The following is a 23,045-nucleotide window of genomic DNA, read 5'->3' as shown; positions in this document are numbered from 1 at the left end:
GTTCTGAGAAAGGTAATTATTGATAATAGCTTCTTTCAAAAAATTCAGAGTACCAAGTTATCACTATATACGTGCCCCACTGGCAGTGTTAACAGAAGAATATATTTACAAGCTGTTCTGCAGAAAAACCCTTTTAGATTACACTCAGTTTAATTTAAAGCAATTTAACAGGAACAACTGAAATACTTTTATAGTGTATCTTGTGGGATGTTTTTTAAAGTGCTATTACAGCTAAGAAGGTGTGAAAAAGCAAAGAAACACCTTTCAGTATTTTCTGACTACCTACGGCCAGCGTGAAAACTATATTTGATACCTGGTATCATGGAAGATGGATTTTATTCTTAATAATGAAACATTAATATATATGTACTTTTTTATTGCTACATGTAAATAGATAAGGGTTCTAGGAATATCCTTTAGCACTGGGAAGCCAATAAGATAGTCAGAATTTATAGTGTAACTAAACCATATTAAAGCAGAACAAAAGTTTGATGGTAGAGACAGACGGGAGCTAGAAGGAATATGAAAAATAATGGGACATGTGGAAAACTTGGGAAAAGAGACTATTAGATATCAGGCAAAATGATTTACCTACGGGAGAGGCATCAAAGGGAAAACCATATTAAGGTCATCGTTAGAAATTTCAATTTAAGTGTTAAGGATCTAAGACAAAAGCTCAAACATTTAAAAAGAAAAAAAGTAAATATGTAAAAAAGCAAGGATAAACTCCTCTGGGAAATATTAGAGTTGCAAGATAGTTGTTATATTAGTTGCAAGTCTAAATGAACCAAAGTAGTATTTCCAAGGAAAATTTAGAAGGAAAAAATGTGGTGGGGGTGCGGACAGGATATTACAAAATACGTGAGGTCAATGAAAGGTCTATTGCTAAAAATTTACCACATCATTCAATGTGTGACCTACTAGTGGCTCCAAATCCACATACTCAAGCACTAACTGTTGGCTGTTTGTAGACTGGGGGCCCTGAAATTAGGTCAAGGCATGCCTAATTTTAGTTACCCAATGTCCTAGAAACTTGAGTAAGAAAGGCCTAAAGGAATGTTCAAAAGTCAGGGTCTCATGGTCCAAAGCAGACTTACACTAAGGCTGCTTTTAACATCAATGGTTAATGAGAGTTCTAGTTAGTTATAGACAAAAAAGATGCAACTCCTTGGCATGTTATAGTTTCAACAAATTACTTATGGCAAAACACTATCATTGCTGGTGTCATCATTATTTAAGGGTATAACATAGGATTATTCTGAGGAGGTATAAACAGAGGATACCGAAGTTACTGAAGTAATTCAAATAAATAAGAAAGGTGTTGGTGACTAGGCAGAAAAAAAAAAGATACTTCTAAAACACGAAGAAAATGAAAAATAAACCAATACAACTTGGTAATTCAAGGCATAAGGAATCAGTCCAAGAGTCTGCAAAACATTAATGCCATTAAAAATGACAAGGGAACTTTAAAAAGCAAGTATGAACCTTCTGGGAAATATTATAGCTGCAAGGTTTATAACTGCAAGTATTAAATGTATTGCAATATTAAAGAACACAAATGTATTTTAATTTCATTTCATTAAATGAGGAAGAAACTCAAACCTAGAAAGTTAAGTACTGGCCTATCTTCCCAAAGATGGTCTCCCTAGCTGTTATGTCAGTCTATCTTCCTAGTTTGCTGATGAGCATGTCATAGTTAGCTCAGCACTGTCCGCAGTTAAAGTACAAAACCTTAATGCCACAGAAGAAATACAGTAATGATTTACAAACACAGCACAATTAATATTGAAATAAAATTTATGACTTAAAAATATATAAAGTGTAATATCAAAGACTGTAAAAATGTCACCAATTTATCAAATATATTTATTAGTACTTACTTGTATCTGACATGTCTTACATAGGTATACACAGTTCTTGAAATAATAGAATATGCACTTTAAAAAATGCTTAACTTGACTTTTAATTATAAGAGGGACAGACTCAGCACAGACCTTTCTACACTTTATTCTAAATTAATCAATTTTTACTAGATATATATCGATACGTATGTACAGTAACGAAAAGTATAAGAAAGGGAAGAAAAAAGAGCAAAGATTTTTTAGTTGTAACCACTAAAGTTTTTTTGTTTTTTTTTGTTTTTGTTTTTGTTTGGCCACACCGTGCAGCTTGTGGGATCCTAGTTACCCAACCAGGGATCAAACCTGGCCCTCGGCAGTGAAAGCATGGAGCCCTAACTATTGGACCGCTAGGGAATTCCTCACTTAAGTATTTTTATAAACAATTTTAGAGCAAAGTTAAAAGAGGTAAGCAAATAAACTGACACTAATATCTAGAAAGTGGAGAAAAACATCAAATAGCAGAAGATAAAAAGAGAGAGAACTCATGTGCTCTTTTGTTTTGCCAAGAAATTATTGTAGAGGGAGAAAAACAGATAAAAAGCAAAAGAAATCCAACTGAAAAAATGTCACACCCTAATATCAGAGTCTGGAAAAACAAACAAAACAGAGAAGCTTATACAGTAACCAGCAGGAGTAGAAGGATCAAGCAAAAACTTCATGGAACCATGAAAAGGGAAACAGATGAAACAGGATGGGAAAATGGAAGAAGATGAGGTGAAAAGTTAGTCTCAGCTGTATAAGAGGATATTACAAGGAATGCAAAGAATTTCACAGAATTAGTTTTTAATGTTTAGAGACCAGGAAAGTATATACCTGATGGGTTCTCTTTTTTATTTTGTTTTTTTCCTCTAGTTCTATTGAGATATAAATGACATACAGCACTGTGTTAGTTTAAGGTGTATATTCCTGATGGATTCTTAAAATCCTTGACTGGGAAAGAAAGGAAATGGAGAAAGAAATCTCAACAGACTATGGCGTAAAGAGAAATATAATAAAGGTAATATAATAAAGGTAAAATAATTTCCTTGCAGTGTTTAGAACAAGGTAAAGTTTTACATATATACGTGTATATATTTATATATAAAATATGTGTATATATATAAATACAATTTATAGACATATTTCTTATAATTCATAGTAATTATCTTCTATCAAGGAATATTATAAACTTTCACATGAAGGAATGGAATTATTTCAAGATCATAACTCTTGTTTAATAATGGTATACATATGTACATTGTATACATAGATATAAGTACGTATATATGTGTATATATGTCTATGTGCACATAAATACACATATACACATCTATATCGTCACAAAACAGCATATGAGTATCTTTAGGATAGACACTTTAAAACTTTAGTAACTTTACTTACAGGGCCAACATGATGTTCAACCTAGTATTAAGACTAGGAACGCAAGCAGGAATTTTATTAAACAGCCTCAGGAAAAGTCTTTAGTGTTATGTGTAAATGTAAAAGTGATCTGAACTCTCTCAAAGAAAGAAGTACCTTCAGATGTCATAATATAAATTAATAAACTACTTAAGAGTTAGTCAAAGACCTTCAAAGTAAATTGTCAGCCTTCCATTTCCAGAAGACTAGAAGAACCCAAATCACGGTTCTAGATTCTGATTTCTAAGATGTGACATTAAGTCCACTATGCACATTAAAGAACAAGTTTCCACTGCCACAACCACCTATTCAATACCAGTCTGTCTCTAAATGGAGAGAAAGGAAAAACATGTGGTTGAAAGAGTAGAGTAATAGAGGGCAATTTTCAAGTACAGCAACTTAGAAAGTCTAGAAATAAGAATGTGGTCCTCTACTGTCTCCCTCTTACCAGAAAACAGTAGCACTGAAAGAATTCCTAAGGAAATTCAATTTGATATCATCACAGATACATACCAAGAGGAGTCTGGATACAAGCCTGCCAAGCTTAAAAGCAAACATTCAAACCATAGCTTTTCCACGTAGCACAAGATTACTGCTAGCTTGAAAATCCTATTAGACTGGCATTTCTCTTAACTTGTTCAGAATACAAGTAGTTTATGACCTACATACCAGATAAAAATTCAGATGTCAAAGAACATCAGATCTAATTCACAGTGATCCAAGAGGAAATAACTCTCCAGGAGAGAGTGGCATGCTTAGTGAAATAAGTCAGACAGAAAGACAAACACTATATGATATCACTTACATGTGGAATCTAAAAAATAATACAAATGAATCGATATACAAAACAGAAGAGACTCACAGACACAGAAAACATACTTACGGTTATCAAAGGGGTGGAGGGAGGAGGGACAAATTAGGAGTAGGGGATTATAGCTACGAACTGCTATACATTAAAATAGATAAGCAACAAGGATTTACTGTATAGCACAAGGAATTATATTCAATAAAAATCTAAAAAACCGAGGTGGGATATGAAGCTAGGTTCTCTTATGTCACACTCCTTCCTTATCATATTTACGTTGTAAGCTGAGATTCCTGATCAAGAGAACATAATCATCTTCCATATCAAATATTAACTTGATTATTAAATTTGTAGAGTTATAATTAATTTACCAATTTGTTATGCCTTAAGAATTCTTTTAAAAGCTATGTACCAGGAGTTTAGAACTAGTTTAGTGTTTGTATATATTTAAATAAGATAATCGTAAATAAGGTAAGTGAACACTAAGCTTCTTAAAGGAATTATTTTATTTTAAAAGAAGTCTATATAATCACTCCAATCTCAAAAACACTGCTCAAAGACCTAGGGTATCTAGGTGGTGTATCAGCGTTTACATGCAAGTTTTTCGATAAAAAAAGTTCATTCTCTGAATCATCAGTTTTCCTCAATGGTAAATAATTTTAATCCCTTTTACATTGCAGTAAATATTTATTCATTTTTGAATTTTATTTATTTTTTTATACAGCAGGTTCTTTTTTTTTTTTTTTTTTTTTTTTTTTTCAACTAACAAAAGCATTTATTTTTTTATTTTTTTTTTTTTTTAAGTTTATTTATTTATTTTTTTAATTAGTTTCTGCTTTATAACAAAGTGAATCAGTCATACATATACATCTGTTCCCACATCCCTTCCCTCTTGCATCTCCCTCCCTCCCACCCTCCCCATCCCACCCCTCCAGGCGGTCACAAAGCACCGAGCTGATCTCCCTGTGCTCTGCGGCTGCTTCCCACTATCTATCTACCTGACGTTTGGTAGCAGGTTCTTATTAGTTATCCATTTTATACATATTAGAGTATATATGCCAATCCCAATCTCCTAATTCATCACACCGCCACCCCCCTGCAGTAAATATTTACGAAGCCCCAAATTTGCATTCTCTTGAAGATAAAATATGAGACTTCACACAAGTCCTGCAGAGGGAAAATTAATAACCTCAAGAAATATGTTTTTTCTCCTGTCTTAGGGGTTCACTGGAGGAAGAGTTTGAAAAGCTTTATCTAGGTGAGAGATTTAGTTTAAATAGGGAAGGAAAAAGGAAATATTTATTCAAAGCTTTCCAGAGGTCAAGTACTTTCTTTCTTAAAAAACTGTTGTCCCTTGACTCCAGCTAACCACCCTACTTTTTTACTCCCTCCTCTTCAGTGCAGAACTTCTTGAAAGTACTGCCTATGGCTTTTGTTCCCTATCCTCACCCCTAAATTTCTCTTAAGCATACTTACTCTAGACTGGCATTATCAAGGTTACCAATGACCTTCACGTAACCAAATGCATTGATCAATTCTATGGTTTTATCCTATTTCTCAGCAGCGTTCAATATGGTTTCTCCTTCACTTTTCAATTTTGGTTCCCACAACTCTCTCCTAGTTTTCCTCCTACCTCTCTTCATCTCCTTTGTTGATTTCTCTCCTTTCCTCATCTCATATCCATCAGCAATTCTTGGCCATTTTACCTCCAAGAGTTACCCGAGTCCATTTCCATCTTCCATCTATACAACTACCAATCCTAGTCAAAACCATCATTTTCTCTCCCCTTATCTACTCCATTCCCTTCATTCCATCTTCCACACAGCTGACAGAGTGGTTATTTCAGAATATAAATTACACTGTACAGTATTCACCCCCTGCTTACCACCCTCCAAGGGCTTACCATAACACTTCAGATAAAATCCATGTCCCCGATCCTAATTTACTAAACCTTTCATGATCTGGCACCTGCCCATTTCTCTGATCCTTTCTCAGAACTCTCCCCATTCCCATATTTTAGCCACACTGGCCTTTTTCTATTCTTCAAACATGTCAAGCTTGCTCTCACCTAAGGCCTTTTAATAGATGTAATTTTTCCTGAAATTTTCTTTGCTCTGATCTTACATGGCTGCTTTTTGTCATTTAGATTACAGATCATACTTCATTAGACAAGACTTTTCTGATTACCCAACCACAAGAAACCATCCTGTCTTTATTACCTTCTCTTATTTTAATTCTCTATATAGTGCATATTTTAAGCTTTTTTTTTAATTTTTTCCCTTTACTTGACTACTATCCATCTTGCCCACTAGATTATACGTTTCATGAGAACAGGGCCTTATCCATCTGGTTAATCACTGTATTTCTTATACCTAAATAAGTGCCTGTTACAAAGGAGAGTCTTAGTAAGTATTTGTTGAATAAGCAAATGAGCAGACATAAATCTGTAGGATGTTTGTAAACTTGACTGAGCCTCCCAGCAATTCTGCGGGAAAAAATAAATCAACAAATCTCTCCCAATCCAGATCCAAGTATCTAGGGAAGCAAAGATGTTCTAGAAGTGACCTGATTCCTATAGGTAAGAGCATCCTAAAAACAGCATGCACTAACTGCACTGCCATTCAAAAACTACTGTACTTTCTAAGTGCCTACTAGACATATTTGAGATACTGTAAGAAGTGCTGGTGAATAAACTGACAGAGTGCCTATCCACAAGGAGCTTGCAGTTGGTACCTAGCAAGCAATGGACGGCTATTCACCTTCCTAGAATTGCTACATGCATGTTGCTTAAATTACCTGCTTCAGGGGTGGAAAAGTTGGCCTTAAGTATATCATAATGGTTAGCGAATAAGAGTCTAACCCTGTTTTATATCTAGCTGCTTACCCATTTCTATACTGAAATTTTGTGTGAGTAATTAAAGTTATATAAGACTATGATATTATTTTTATTTTTATTTTATTTTTTTGGCCATGCGGCATGTGAGATCTTAGTTCCCTGACCAGGGATCGAACCCTCACCCCCTGAGGTGGAGGCGCAGAGTCTTAACCACTGGACCGCCAGGGAAGTCCCTATGCTATTATTTTAATTAAGTATCTAGTTATTAGAGACTTAGCCACATGGAAAGAAATATGTGGCACTTGTGGAGGTATGCCAAAAAACTGAAATCAAATTAAGCACATAGAAGGGGAAAAATAGAAACTAGAATCAACGGTACCACAGCTCACTTCTGGTAGTTCTGAGGCACCGATCTCACAATTTTAATACGTTCTTAGAGTTCAAGTATCAGAGACTCCAGTATCCTCAACATTAGAGGATTGAGAGACAACCTCATGCAAAATAAATGAGACTTAGAAAAATAAGTCATATTTGCATTTTTCTGTAGAAAAGTGTAATCTATCTCTTTGGTTTGGCTTTGGTATAAGAGCAGAATGCTTACGTATAAATACTGCATAACATATAGCTGCTCCTTTGCATATGTTTTTATTTTAAAAATGAGCTCTGAATAAAAGCTCTGAAAAAGCTTTGTTGTTTCAAAAATACACAATTGTTCCTTTTGTATTAGAACAAATGATTCATAAAAACGAAACCATAAAATGCAATAGGAAACATACCATTCCATAGGCCTGCTGTTGGACCCAGTTGATATAATCATTCCGTATGTCTATCAATTCTTGTACTTCATGTATATAAAATTTATCATATTGTATAATCTGTCCAGTTTTCTCATTTACCTACAAAAAACAAAAATGTAATTAACATTAAATTTAACCAGTACCTAAGAAAGAGACTGAAGAATGTTTAAATAGAAAAAGGTTTGAGATTTCTTAGCTATTTTCTCTTCCTATAAAATAATAATTTACTGAGTGCCTACCATATGCAAAATGCTAGTTAAGTGCTATGGGAAACACCAAGATTTATAAGATGTGATATCTGTATTTAGTACCTCAAAATCCATTAAAAAATATTTATGTAACCACCACACAATAGGAGATATGTACCATAAGTATATATAGTATACAAAGACTAGAAACTATAAAGTCTTCTGGTTGGGAATGGGACTTAAATAATAGTAAGAATAGCTAATGCTTGTTAACCGTCACTCAATAGTGGCATCTGATTATAATAAACTAAGAGGATGACATTTGGGTAGGATGTGAAAAATGAAGACAGTGCAAATTACCATCCTAGAAATTGCTTACTAATTACAAAAGGAAAAACAAGTCTTAACAGTGGAGACCACCACCTTAACTGAGTGATCAAACTAACCACCACCCATACTGGGACAATCAAATATTATGTTCCTGCTGGGACTTCCCTGGCAGTCCAGTGGTTAAGACTCTGCACTTCCACTGCAGGGGGCGCAGGTTCGATCCCTGGTCAGGGAACTAAGATCCCATGTGCCTCGAAGCACGGCCAAAAAAAAAAAAAAAAATCCTGCTGATATAATGCAACAGGAAGTACAGACATTATCTGTGAACCAAGAAAATGTCTAACCTGAATCTAGTCAAGTCCTTGATTTAAATTCCAGTTTATAGAAAATACAGGAAAAGAGGAACAAGTTAAACATCATTATAAGGAAACAGACAATTATCCTAATTGTAGGAACTTTACAAGAAGACTGGCCAGGACTCTCCAAAAAGTCAAGGTAATGAGATCGAAAGGTGGGGGTTATTCTAAATTAAAAGAAACTAGAGGAGTTCTAGTGCTGGATATGGCAGAGTACTTTGTATCAGACTAATCCTCCTGACAATAACAGTTATAATCTCTGGACAGTATATTTAAAAAACAGCTATTTAAAAACACTGGAGATCAACCCAAAGCAGGCAGAAACAAGAATGAACACAATCTCTGAAAGAAGGAAAGCACATGTTGAGAACCACATTTTTTTTTAACATGGGAGTACTTCCAAAGCAGCATAAGGGGTAAGGGATGCAGCACATGCAGAAAGCAACAGTTTTATTAGACAGAGAAGTGTGAGATCGAAGCTGCCAACATGGCAGACAATGAGGAAGAAAAATCCCAGAAAGGAATCCTGAGGACAAAGCCCCCAAATCTGCATGTAAATCCCTCCCCCCACATCTTTGGCAACTCTTAAACCATGAAAGCACAAGTGAGATTTGGGGTGGGGGAGACAGGGATGGACAACGCCCCAACAGAAAGCAGCAACTGGGAGGCTACTCTTAAGAGTACATTTCAAGACAAGCATCTCCAGAGGGAAAAAAGGTACATTTCATAATGATAAAAGAATTAATTTATCAAGAAGTCATGACAATCCCAAATAACAGTGCTTCAAAATACAAGAAGGGAAAATTGACAGAACCATCATCATCGTTAGAAGTTTTAACACCCCTCTCTTAGTAACTGATTTACAAAACAAAAAAAGAAGGGCAAAATCAGTAAGGAAGATATGAACATCAATTTCAACCAACTTGAACTCGTTGCCAGAAGGGAGGGAGGTGGGGGCAGGAGAGAAACGGGTGAAGGAGATAAAGAGGTACAAACTTTCAGTTATGAAATAAATGAGTCAGAGGTGTGAAAGTGTACAGTGTGGGAAATATAGTCAATAATTATGCAATATCTTTGTATGGTGACAGATGACAACTAGACTTACCATGGCAATCATTTTGAAATGTATAGAAATATCAAATTATGTTTTGTACCAGGAACTAATATAGTGTTGTAAGTCAACTGTACTTCAAAAACAAACTCATAGAAAAGGAGATCAGATTTGTGGTTACCAGAGGTGGGGGTGGGGGGAAAGGAAAGTGGATGAAGGGGGTCAAAAGGTACCAACTTCCAGTTATAAGATAAATAAATACTAGGGATGTAACGTAAAACAACATAAATATAGTTAACACTTCTGTATGTTATATGTATGAAAGTTGTTAAGAGAGTAAATCCTAAGAGTTCTCATCACAAGGAAACAAATTTTCTTCTATGTCTTTAATGTTGTATCTATATGAGATAATGGATGTTGAGTAAACTTATTTGGTAATCATTTCATAATGTATGTAAGTCAAATCATTATTGCTGTACACCTTAAACTTATACAGAGCTATATGTCAGTTATATCTCAATAAAATGGAAAGAAAAAAATAGAACATTCCACCCAGTAATTGTACATGGAATGTTCACTAACATATATCATAACCCGGACCATATAACAAGCCTTAATAAATATCGTTAAAAGAATCCAACATATACAAAGTATGTTCTTTGACCACAACAGAAATAAACTAAAAGTCAATAACGAAAATATATTTGGAAAATCCTAGAAAAGTGGCAATTAAAACACTTCTGAATTACCCCAAACTTTCCTTGTATCCATCAGAGAGCTAAAGTCACAAGATAACCAAGTAGCCTGAAGTTCAAGGATGGACAGATACTTCCAAAGAAATGGGTCACCATAGCAGAGCAAGAGGAAGTTTAGCACTGTCATACCAACAGCGAAGAAGAAATCAGCTAAAATTCTAAGAAATTGCTTAAGGCTGAGTATGGGATTACTTGAGAGGATTAAAACCCCCGGGAGCCTCAGACAGTTTGCACTCACTCATAGACTCTTGCCACAGACCTCTACTGGGTGCCCAGGAGGATGAGTGGAAACAAGGCAGGAGATCAAGAGACTCTCTCAGTGGTGCAAGAAGGCATTGGCTGCCTCTGTGAGAAAGAAACAAGGCCTGCCACCCTGTCCAGTTCCTTTCTCTCAGAGAAAGCAAAAACTTTAAGCCACTGAGGAAGGGGAAGCAAATTCTATGCCATGTTGCTGGAGGAGGGGAAAAATCCTCAATCCCTGGGAAGAAGGGGGACAAGAACTGTCCTGAGCCCAGAATCTTGTATCAGTAGCACTAGAGGCTCTCTACTGCTGGGGGTGGGAGCAGAAACTCTGGGAAAATCCCATCCCCGAGACCCTGGTACACACCCAGCTATCTACCTAAGACCAACACTATACCCAATAACAAAGAACTTTTCTGTTCCTTCTCCTCTACCAATCTCGAAAGCACTAAGTAACAAGCAACACCAGCTCACCACTGAGGAGGGGCGAAAGTGGGGAGAGAAACCCCTCTTTGGAGCAGGCATGCAGAGTGAAGCACAAACACTGAGAAGAAATCTTTGACGTTTCACCTTCACCTTAAGCATCAGACAATATTAGAGGAATCTGAGGTCTCCGGTGCAATGAAGTTAACTACAGCAAACTAAAAACTCAATTCCAGTTCAACTGCTGATTAGATTGGCTTAAATCCCTACACTAACAACCACATAAGAGGTATACACATACAGGATTTAAATCTAATTACTTCAGCGTCTACTATTTTACAGACAACCAAAAATTGTGAGATATATCAAAAAGCAAATAAGTAAATAAAACAAAGACCACATAAAGTCTAGAGACAAAGTAATCAACAGAGCCAGACTCAGAGATGACTTAATGAAAATAAAAACACATCAAAATTTGTGGAATTCTGGTAAGCAGAGCATAGAAGGAAATTTATAGCATTAAATGATGTTAGAATAAATGGTCTAAAATCAATGATCTAATAAGCCTCGGCTCAGGAATTCCCTGGTGGTCTAGTGGTTAGGACTCAGCACTTTCACTGCCATGGCCTGGGGTTCAATCCCACACGCTGCATGGCACAGCACCGCCCCCAAAAAATAGCCTCAACTTTAAGAACCTGGAAAATGATGATCAAATTAAGGACAAATCAAGTAGAGGAAAGGAAAGATATGAAACAGAAAACATAAATTATACTCTATTTATTTTGTAAATTTAATATTAAATTTTTTAATTTCCCAAAAGAAAATTCCAGGCCAAGATAGCTTCACTGGTGAATTCTATCAAACATTTAAGGAAGCAATATTACCTTTTTTTCCCAAGAGGTGACATACCTAAGTGGTTTTGTTTGTTTGTTTTAAATTATGTTTGTTTGTTTGTTTGTTTATTTTTGGCTGCGTTGGGTCTTTGTTGCTGCGCACAGGCTTTTCTCTAGTTGCGGTGAGTGGGGGCTACTCTTCGTTGCAGTGGCTTCTCATTGCAGTGGCTTCTCCCACTGCAGAGCACGGGCTCTAGGCGCAGGGGCTTCAGTTAGTTGTGGCACATGGGCTCAGTAGTTGTGGCTCACAGGCTAGAGAGCGCAGGCTCAGTAGTTGTGGCGCACAGGCCCAGCTGCTCCACGGGCATGTGGGATCTTCCCGGACCAGGGCTTGAACCCATGTCCCCTACACTGGCAGGAGGATTCTTAACCACTGTGCCACCAAGGAAGTCCCAATAATACCAATCTTAAACAAACTCAGAAAACAGAGAAAGATAGATCATTTCTTAATTCACTTTATGAATTAGGATAACCCTGATACTAAAAAGCTGATGAGAAACAACATTGCTCATGAACACAGACATAAAACCCTCAACAAAATATGAGCAAATTAAATCCAACAATATATATAAAATAATATCAAATGTCCAAGTGGAGTTTATCCCAGGAATGCAAGACTGGTTTAACATTCAAATATAAATGAATTTCACAAAAACAGCAAAATAAATAAATAAATAATTGTTCAGCTCAATAGATGCAGAAAAAAGTATCTAACAAAATTCAACATCCCTTCATAATAAACACACTCAGCAAACCTGGAATAGAAGGGAACTTCTTCAAACAGATAAAGCCCACCTTAAAACAAAACAAAACAAAAACACAACTCTACAGCTAACATCATATTTATGGGTAAAATATTAAATGCTTTCTTTCTAAGATGAAGAATTAGACAAGAATGTCCACTGCAACCATTTATATTCAACACTGTACCGGGAAGTCTTAGCCAATAAAATAAGGCAAGAAAATAACATGACTGTGTACATAAAAAATCCAAATGAATCTATAAGAGAAATATTAAATTAATTTATCAAGGTCACAGAGTACAAGGTGAAAACTCAACTAAATTTTGCCACACTAACAATAGAAACTCAACTAAATTTCTCCATACTAGCAACAATCAGAAAATAAAAGATTTTAATTATCATTTACAATAGCATCAAAAACATAAGATAGAGTTGAACAGCTGTAACAGAAACCATGCGGCTCACAAAGTATAAAATATTACTATCTAGCCCTTCACAGAAAAAGTCTTCAGACCCTTGCCCTACAGCCAAACTCTTTCTACCAAAAAAGAAAAATACCCAATAATTACACACAAAAACTCATTGGCTTTTCCCTCTCCAATATTTATGTTTATAAATATATACATTAACTTTTATATTACATTGGACACTTAAAAAATTTAGTGACTCTTGGGGCTTCCCTGGTGGTGCAGTGGTTAAGAATATGCCTGCCAATGCAGGGGACAGGGGTTCCAGCCCTGGTCGGGAAAGATCCCACATGCCGTGGAGCAACTAAGCCCGTGAGCCACAACTACTGAGCCTGAGCGCCACAACTACTGAGCCCACGTGCCACAACTACTGAAGCCCATGTGCCTAGAGCCCATGCTCCGCAACAAGAGAAGCCACTGCAATGAGAAGCCCACACACCACAATGAAGAGTAGCCCCCACTCGCCACAACTAGAGAAAGCCTGCGTGCAGCAACAAAGACCCAACGCAGCCATAAATAAATAAATTAAACAAACAAATAAATTTATTTTAAAAAGTTTTAGTGACTCTTGTTGAAAATGATTCACATGCCACTGACCTCTGATATATACTTATCTTTATCTGGAGTATTTTTTATTTTTAAAGGTAAATTTTCTTTCACCAATAGCAACCAGTGTTTGCAGTTTTTACATCCTGCAGATATGACATATGTTTTTGAAAAGAAATGCTATGTTAGAATAAAAACTAACAATTTAGAAATCAGGTTTGGTTCAGGAACAAACAAATTTCAGTCAAGCTTAAGACGTGGTGGGAAATGATGGCTGATAGTTAATTCAGACACAGTGATTTAATAACTAAATCAGTTAATATTGATTTAAAAATAGGGAAATGAGGCACTGAACAGAAGACTGATCCAAAAGACGTGGATATAGATTTACATATAAAATCAACAGTTTTAAAAATATATATAAAAAAACATTTGTATGGTAGATAAGATTGACATTTTTTTTTCAGGAAGTCTTCTTTAATTCTTCCGAGTTATGTGCCCTCCTATGTGTTTTCATAGCACCCTTCATTTTCCTTAATCTAGCACTTACCATGCTGTATCATAAATGCTTACTTACTTGTATTATACAACTGCTCTACGTTTATAATCTTTTTTTTAAAGCATTTTTAAAAATATTTATTTGGCTGCACCAGGTCTTAGCTGCGGCACTCGGGATCTTCGTTGTGGCACACAGGATCTTTAGTTGCAGCATGTGGGATCTAGTTCCCTGACCAGGGATTGAATTCAGGCCCCTGCACTGGGAGCGTGGAGTCTTAGCCACTGGACCACCAGGGAAGTCCCTACATTTATAATCTTAACAAGGGTAGAAATCACATCTTTTCCTTGTCACTGCATCACTACTGTTTAGTACCATGATAAGCACATAATAGGCACTCAGTAAATATCTGTAAAATGAATAAAAAAGAAATCACATGGTAGAAGTTGAAAACAACCTATACAATCAGTGTTACTGCCCAAAATGTACAAAATAAAATCTATGTATGTTTGATCATAACATTTCACATTTTAATTAGTTTAGTATTCTGATTTATAAATGTGAGTTCAGAGGTAGTATATGGTTAAGTATACATATGTCTTATTTGTTTGGGTTTATTTAAGGGTTCCTTGCAAAAAGAAATGGGGGGGGTGAAAATCACTGACTTAGAAGATTAGCATGATATGTAGCACTTAGGCTAGTCAGACAAAGTAAGTCTTTTCTTTTGTCATATTGGTATCTCTATAATGTACTGTGTGAAAACTCAGACACTACTAAATAACACAATTACTTGCCAGCAAAATCATTTACGTGGTAATACATCCATTCCTGACAGCAGGTACCAAAATTATCTTTCTTGTGATGCCATCTGGAGCACTGTGAATAATTTCTGATTAAAAGCTTCCCAAAGGACATGTCATAAGGGAGAAACAAGTCATTCATATATCCTGAAATGATCAGGAAATACAGAGTCCAGTTCTACAGTTCCTAATCCTGCTCCAGGATTAGGTCAAGAAGGAAATTGTGTGAGAAACTTTTCCTAATCCTTAACCATGAAGCAGAGAGAAGAAATATATATAGTTGTCAGACATAAGGTGTCTTCATAAACACAAATCTGTGATTACCAATTTAGGTTCCACTAACGATGAAAATGAATCATCTCTGATAGTGATCTCTGATTAGCAATTTAGGTTCCACTAAAGATGAAAATGAATCATCTCTGATAGTGAAATCCACAGTTATCTATGACAGATTAGGACCAAGTAAAGTTTTCTCCAATGTAAGAGGTAAACGAAAGATAAATGATTGTCCTAAGGACTCCCAGTAAGAGATGCTTATGAAACTGATATATTACCCTGCTTTTGAGTATTTAACAACTTCAAACAGGAACATTATTACCCTGCTTTTGAGTATGTAACAACTTCAAACAGGAACTCAGTTTCCGCATGACCAAATGAATCAAGATAAAAGTAGCAATTTCCCATCCAAATGGTGGTGGTGATAACAAAATCTCTGAATGTATAATAATTATATATATTATGTAATCTAAACAATACATCAATCCTGGGAAACCATCAGGCCATTATTTCAATCCTTATTTTATAGATGATTCTCCATTTGCATATGTGATAAAGGCAAAGACTTGTTCAAAATCACACTGATAAGAAGCAGCACAGATGGACTTAGAATCATGTCCTTTTTTGTGTGTGTATGTGCGGTATGCGGGCCTCTCACTGCTGTAGCCTCTCCCGCTGCAGAGCACAGGCTCCAGATGCGCAGGCTCAGCGGCCATGGCTCACGGGCCCAGCCGCTCCGTGGCACATGGGATCCTCCCGGACCGGGGCACGAACCCATGTCCCCTGCATCAACAGGCGGACTCTCAACCACTGCGCCACCAGGGAAGCCCCATGGTCTTTTTTAACAATACAATGCTATCTGTAATCTGGAAGTATAAACCTCTAGATCTAGGGGCATAAAATAAAAGCAAAGAACCATCTAAACATATTACTATATCTGCTGATACAGAAGTACATTAGAAACAGCAGGGACTTTGGAAGTCGATTTGGATTTGTATTTCAACTCTGCTACTTACTGGTTTATGACCTTTGATATTCAGATTAAGGGACAAAATATTAACTGTAAAGAGTTTAAAAAGTTAAATGAGGGATATACGTAAAGTGCTCACACAAATTAGTGTACAATGGAGGTTTCTAATCTTGGCCACTGTTACATTATTTTCCTTTCCCTTTCAGCTAGCAATAATTTAGGATCCTAGTTCTAGCATGGCTCCATCCAAAAGGTCTATGGAGATGGAACCCCATAGGGTTCTCCTCAACAGAGACTGAGGCTTCTGAGCCAGGCACATAAATTACTTGCTCAAGTTCTGTCTGTAATTATGAAAGACAAAATGTTCAATTTCCTCCTCCACTTCTCCTTCCCTCACTTTCATTCGTGGAAAAAGACACAGCTAAGGGAAAAAAGCATTTTTTTAAGAGGTAATGCAGATAAGAAAGGGGGGGGATGAATAATTATTTGGGAAGAGGGTCCTGCTGACAAAGGATGGTTCACTGAAGTAGTAGGAAAAGAGAGTCCAGAGGAAAGAAAGAATCTAATCAACCACTTGAATCCTAGACAAAAGGCATAAAGAAAAGTAGAGACCCATTCCATGACAACAGAAGATCTTAATAGCAGTTAACTGCAGAATCCAGTTAACCCTAAAGTGCCACAAGAAAGCCTTGGACTGGGAAAGGCAAACATAAGAATGACTTATTTCCCCCTATGAAAAAAATTAATGGTCCATAAGGGCTCTTTCTTACAGAGAACAGAAGGACTTATCTCCTTTACCCTTTATCATTTACCTTAGTACCAGGCAAGAAGGGTGTGAAAACACGAAAGAAGCTGTTAAGGGGAGGAAACTAAAGATTAATGGTTCATATGGATTTTTCAGTCATTCTAGAGGCTAGAAACATATCCTTCTCCCTTAGGTCATGTCTCCCAAAATAGCATCTTAAAAATACCAAATGGCACAACAGAGATATACCTACCAGCTGTCAGGGATGTCTCAAATCCATCTTTAATTAAACAGCTGAGACTCTACTTCTTCATATAACTTTGAACTGCTACAAGTGTAAAGGGGACTATTTCTTCCACTGGGAAGAAGGGCAGGAAAGAACAATAGGCAAATTAATGAATTATATATGGTTCCAATTTCAAGTTAGTCATCTGTTTCAAAGGTTGTACTTTGGTTGAAGCTATTAGTACCCAACAGCAAAAGGAACATAAGTTTAAATGTTTAAAATCACAACTAGGATGAAATCTCGTTCATATTATAACTATCAATAAATAACAAAAAGCGTACTATTTAAACTAACAAATCATGTTCTTCAAAAAAAACATAAGGACAATCTAATTCATTAGTATGCTATTGTTCTGCCCAACTACAGACAAGTTATCCATAAACGCCTAACAAAGTCAAATAAGACCAAAGCTCTAAAGTATAGATATATTCTTTCTTTTAAAGGAAAATTTAGGTAACTTCTCCAAATTCCTATAATATCTTTTATGTCAATCTAATTCTGTAATATATTCATGTTAAAATAAACATCATCAGTCTGTTAGTGGCAATGGGGAGAGAGGAAAATAAACGGACTATTGGACATACCCTATGTAATATTTCTAAAACCTTTAATGCGGTATGAAGAAAACTGTTGAAAATTCTTCTTTCAGAAGGGGGAATGCCGATCTTGTAGAGTTTCAAAAGATGTACCACAACCTCCTTAAAAAGTTCTACAATCTTGAGGAATAGTGGAGGTTCAAGTACTGACCACCAGTTTTCTGTTATTAAAGGGTGAACACACAAAATAAAATTTAAAAAGTCACAATTTTCAAAATCATACTGACTTTTTTTCGAAAGCAGTGGCTCTTAACCCTTTGAAAACCTCAGGAAGATACACATAATATGGTATTTTACGTAACATTTCTAGGGTTTATAGATACCACCCCACCCTCAAGTTAAAGAATACGGTTCTAAAAGCTCTCAAAAGCAAAAATAAAGTTAGAAAGGTCTATTGAATTTACATTCTTGGTTTCCTAAGCTACATTAAAAACTTAGTATCTCGTATTAAAATCACTTGTTAAAAAGTGCTTTGGAAATAAGGATTTTAATTTTTAAACAAAACACTTTTAAAACTGTATTGCTCCAATATTTAAAGATCTCTCCAACTTTTATCTTTCAACTTACATAACATAAAGTTGAAATGTTGTGAAGCACCATCCTAAAAATGCAAGGTACTCCTGAAAATCAAATACAGAAACTGAACAATGTAAAGTATACCATGTCTGTCCTTCCCTACGTTCACTATTTGTAGTTATTAACTACAAATATGACAATCTTATGCAGCAGACAGAAGGGAATACAAAAACTTCTGACAACATGGAAGCAATATGCTTTTGAGTCCCTGCTTCACTCTTCTAACCACTGGCTAATTCCCTCAGATTCCAGGATTCTACCCCTTGCTTGTTGCTTCCTCTGCTCACCCTCATCCTAAAACTTCTTGTACTGATTTTATTACTCTTATGTATCTCAGATTCACATACCTAACAAATACTATTAAGAAGGAATGCACTGCTACTAAATGTAGCAGGAAAACTATAATGGTCAGCAGATAGAGATGAAATGTATACAATTAGAAAAATTAAAATGAGGAAAGTTTAGGCCAAAAACCCAGAGGAATAAGATCAAATAAACAGTGGAATCTCACCTACATGCAGAGACATCAGAAAATTAGCAAGTGAGGGAAATACAAAGCAAAGGGTTAATAAAGTTCAAGGAGGATTTAATACCCATGTCTGTTCAGTTTTAATTGTTCCTCCTCCTTTACTTCTTTAACAATAAGATCACTCTGGAGGGGATGAGGAAGGCGAGTATGAAAAACAGTTTTTATCTTTCCTGATACTGTTTCTGCTGTGCTCGATTAAAATTTTAATATTTAACATGCTTTGCCTCCAACTCTAACAACTAGCATCAGATGACTAGCAAAAAGCAACAAACTGAAAAACAGGCTTATCTCACCTTAAGACAATGTCAAAATAAGCAGGGTAGCAAAATTTCAAACAGCAAAGAAGTTATGAGCATTTTCATTTAAAGAGAAAAGGTTGTAAAAAAAAAAAAAAAGTATTAAAATTCTTACCAAGTACTTTCAGTGGTGCCTTTTCTAGGTTCACAAGAGCTGTACCAAAGGGAATTGCTATTGTGGTGAAATTGTTGGAATCACTCATCAGGGGACATTCTGGTAGAGTAAGATAAAATCTCAGTGCTTCAACATCAGGTAAGGAGCTAGTCAGTTTAGGAATAAGATTCTTTTCCAAGCTAGCTGCCACCTATATTTTGACAAAAAGTGAAACCTACTTCATTTAAAATGAATGCATATTCCAAAAAAAGAAAGGAAAAGAAAACCTTATACTACAGCAAACGTGAAACGGTGAAGGGAAAAAAAAAAAAGAAAAAGAAACCATCTTACAGTGAATCAATGAATGTACTTTGGAGCACAATGAAAATTAATGCCTAAGCAGTGCTAAGAGAATTTTAAAAATCTTGCATACAAGATTTTTATTTACATCTCAATTTAAACTCTACATCTATAGTTATACAGACTTAACCAACATGGTAATATTAAGTAATTAAGAGTATGCTCTGAACATCTGGAAAGATTTACAGATATTTGACAGCTAAATTACAAACAGTTTAAAATAATACCCTATTTTAATTCTTATATTAGTATATTAAATAAAATTATACAGACATCTCAATAAAGTGTATGAAACTGTAAAGTTAATTAGGCCACAAACATATAAAAAATCATGGAATAAAAAACTCAACAGGCTACATAATACAAATATAAAATACTTTAAAAACAAACCTGCTGAGATATCTGAGGATGATCAGGTTGTATAAGTTTGTGGAATAAAAGCCTAGCAGCATTCATATCAACCCCTGAAAATCTGGTGCCCGTTCTATAGTGATCATCATTGCTATTTAAAAAAGAGAGAGAAAATAATAAAATGCAACTTTAAAATTTTTCCCTTCTTTTTAATATGACATTATTTAATATAATAAATATGAAAAATTCGGTATACCAAAGAATTGTCACTCACCTAACAGCTAAAAAACTTCCATTTAGACAACCAGACGAAGAAAACGTTCCATCTATTTCACTAAAAAGAAATTTAAAAATCACAAAATCACAAAATGAGAAATCTAATTGTTCACCTTTGGTGTTTTTTTTTTTAAATAGGTCTTTATTGGAGTATAATTGCTTCACAACACTGTGTTAGTTTCTGTTGCACAACAAAGCGAATCAGCCATATGCATACACATGTCCCCATATCCCCTCCCTCTTAAGCCTCCCTCCCATCCTCCCTATCCCACCCCTCCGGGTCATCGCAAAGCACTGAGCCCATCTTCCTGTGCTATGCTGCTGCTTCACACCGGCCAACTATTTTACATTCGGTCGTGTATGTATGTCACTGCTACTCTCACTTCGCCCCAGCTTCCCCCTCCCACCCCATGTCCTCAAGTCCATTCTGTATGTCTACCTCTTTATTCCTGCCCTGCAACTAGGTTCATCCGTACCCTTTATTTTTTATTTTTTTAGATTCCATGTATATACACTAGCATACGGTATTTGTTTTTCTCTTTCTGACTTACTTCACTCTGTATGACAGACTCTAGGTCCATCCACCTCACTACAAATAACTCAATTTTGTTCCTTTTATGGCTGAGTAATATTCCAGTAATATATATGTGCCACATCTTCTTTATCCATTCATCACCTTTATTTTTTAATAAAAAATAAAATCACCTTTTATTTATTTATTATTTATGTAGATAAAATCCACATCACCTTTATTATTTAATAAAAAATAAAATGTAGTATTTAATGCTACAGAGCATTCCTCCAACCAACATTCAAAATAAACCAGAATTCTATAAATTACTTAAGATTAAGTAAATCTTGATAAAGGTATTACTGTTTATATCTTTATTACTCTCTCAAACATTACTACCGTCCTCTGATTCATCAAATAAACCTGATGTTCCTAAAAAAATTTTTTATATAAACATGCACATTTAGCTTTCTTAATTCCACATGGTGGTAAATCTAATCTGGAATGTTACTTTTCTGAAGACTACACTTTAGGCTTTTAAGAAAAATTTTAGTTTGGGAAGATAATTTAGAATTAAAAAATAGCCGATCAGCTATAGCCCCTCATCCCAAATACCTACACCACCTTCAACAACAACAACAAAAACTTTAAGTACTAAACAAGTCCATCTTCAAGAAAAATATTCAAGAAAGAAGAAATATTCAACTCTTCCATGGAATATAGAAGTTAAAAGACAGTGACCACTATGAAGCTAGAAGGAACATTTTTGCAAACCCAATCCTAAAGTGGCTATATTTAATATTTTATCATTTAATATATCATTATGTATATGAAAGAACTGTAACTTGTAAACATCTACATGAGATCTCCTAAAATATCCACTATTACAGAAATTCCAGACAATTAAACTTTTGTATATAAACCATTCTGTAAATGATATTTAATGAAATATTTACTTAAATAAAAACTCCTAAGTACAGGTTCCTCTATCATGGAGTTAAGAGACTTTGTGTAGATAAAATATTTTCCTTACTTGGCTATCTCTACAGGAAATCTTCCAGAGGGGTAGCTCAGCCATTTTTGAATTAGAGTTTCATTCACAGTCCAGATCTGCTTCGAAGGATCAGGATATCTAAAGTCATCTGGTGGCCCACAGTTCTAAATTTTAAAATAAGCGGATGAGTCAGAGGGAAGAGATATTATATATAAACCAAGACACACCTCCACTATGTATTTGGAAGTTAATCTCTACCAAACACCTGGAACAAAAACTTATCAAATGGGGACTTCCCTGGTGGCGCAGTGGTTAGGAATCCGCCTGCCAATGCAGGGGACACAGTCTCGAGCCCTGGTCCGGGAAGATCCCACATGCTGCGGAGCAACTAAGCCCGTGTGCCACAACTACTGAGACTGCGCTCTAGAGCCTGCGAGACACAACTAGTGAAGCCCGCGCACCCAGAGCCCATGCTCTCCAACAAAGAGAAGCCACCACAATGAGAAGCCTGTGCACCACAACGAAGAGTAGCCCCACTCGTTGCGACTAGAGAAAGCCCATGTGCAGCAACAAAGACCCAAAGCAGCCAAAAATAAATAAAGAAATAAATTTTTTTTAAAAACTTATCAAATGGATCCGAAAAATTTTGTAGACTTGAGGGAAAAAAAATTAAGGCAATTACTTTGTAACATATAAAGAACATTAATATGGGTTTAAAAACAACTTCTAAATTATCTGAGCTTAGTAATTATTTATATGATTACTATTACCTGGGGATTAGAGTAATGTGAAAAGCTTTGATCTCCACCTGAGAAAATTCTTTTTACACAGAAATATTCTTCAGAATCTGTAATAAAAATAAAATATAAAACATTCAAGATTTATATGCATTTTTCAGAGCATCAAATATGCTACTGGATTTTCTCTTAATCATCTAACTTAATGAGACCTCTCAATCACGGGCTCAATGATACAAAATGACTGAGAATGTTCTGACTGCTATGGAGATGAGACTGACCAAGTGACAAATGTTAATGATCCCACAAGCACAACAAGCATTTGATAAGTTTTACAAGTCTTTCTTTTGACCTGCTCACCTAAAAATGGCATTTTCTAGTCTAGATCTTTATTATCTCAATATATTTTAAACTGAAGATGGT

At 35.5% G+C, this 23,045-nt stretch overlaps 1 protein-coding gene across 4 annotated transcripts in view; it reads right to left on the bottom strand.

The window, feature by feature from the left end:
- HERC4 (HECT and RLD domain containing E3 ubiquitin protein ligase 4) overlaps positions 1–23,045 on the bottom strand; it is a 141,808-nt gene that overhangs the window by 32,133 nt on the left and 86,630 nt on the right. For all 4 annotated transcript variants that reach the window (XM_081248689.1, XM_081248688.1, XM_081248690.1 and 1 more), the window contains 7 exons: positions 22,656–22,732; positions 21,925–22,049; positions 20,379–20,438; positions 20,144–20,255; positions 19,415–19,604; positions 17,887–18,059; positions 7,717–7,836 (listed from right to left, as the gene is read on the bottom strand). In XM_081248689.1, the coding sequence (XP_081104815.1) occupies positions 7,717–7,836; positions 17,887–18,059; positions 19,415–19,604; positions 20,144–20,255; positions 20,379–20,438; positions 21,925–22,049; positions 22,656–22,732 (857 nt within the window). The remainder of the gene's footprint in view (positions 1–7,716; positions 7,837–17,886; positions 18,060–19,414; positions 19,605–20,143; positions 20,256–20,378; positions 20,439–21,924; positions 22,050–22,655; positions 22,733–23,045) is intronic.

This window comes from Mesoplodon bidens (genome assembly GCF_964165515.1).
Source record: "Mesoplodon bidens genome assembly, chromosome: 1".
In the NCBI taxonomy this organism is placed as follows: Eukaryota; Metazoa; Chordata; class Mammalia; order Artiodactyla; family Ziphiidae; genus Mesoplodon; species Mesoplodon bidens.
This window is presented reverse-complemented; position numbering and strand designations above follow the sequence as displayed.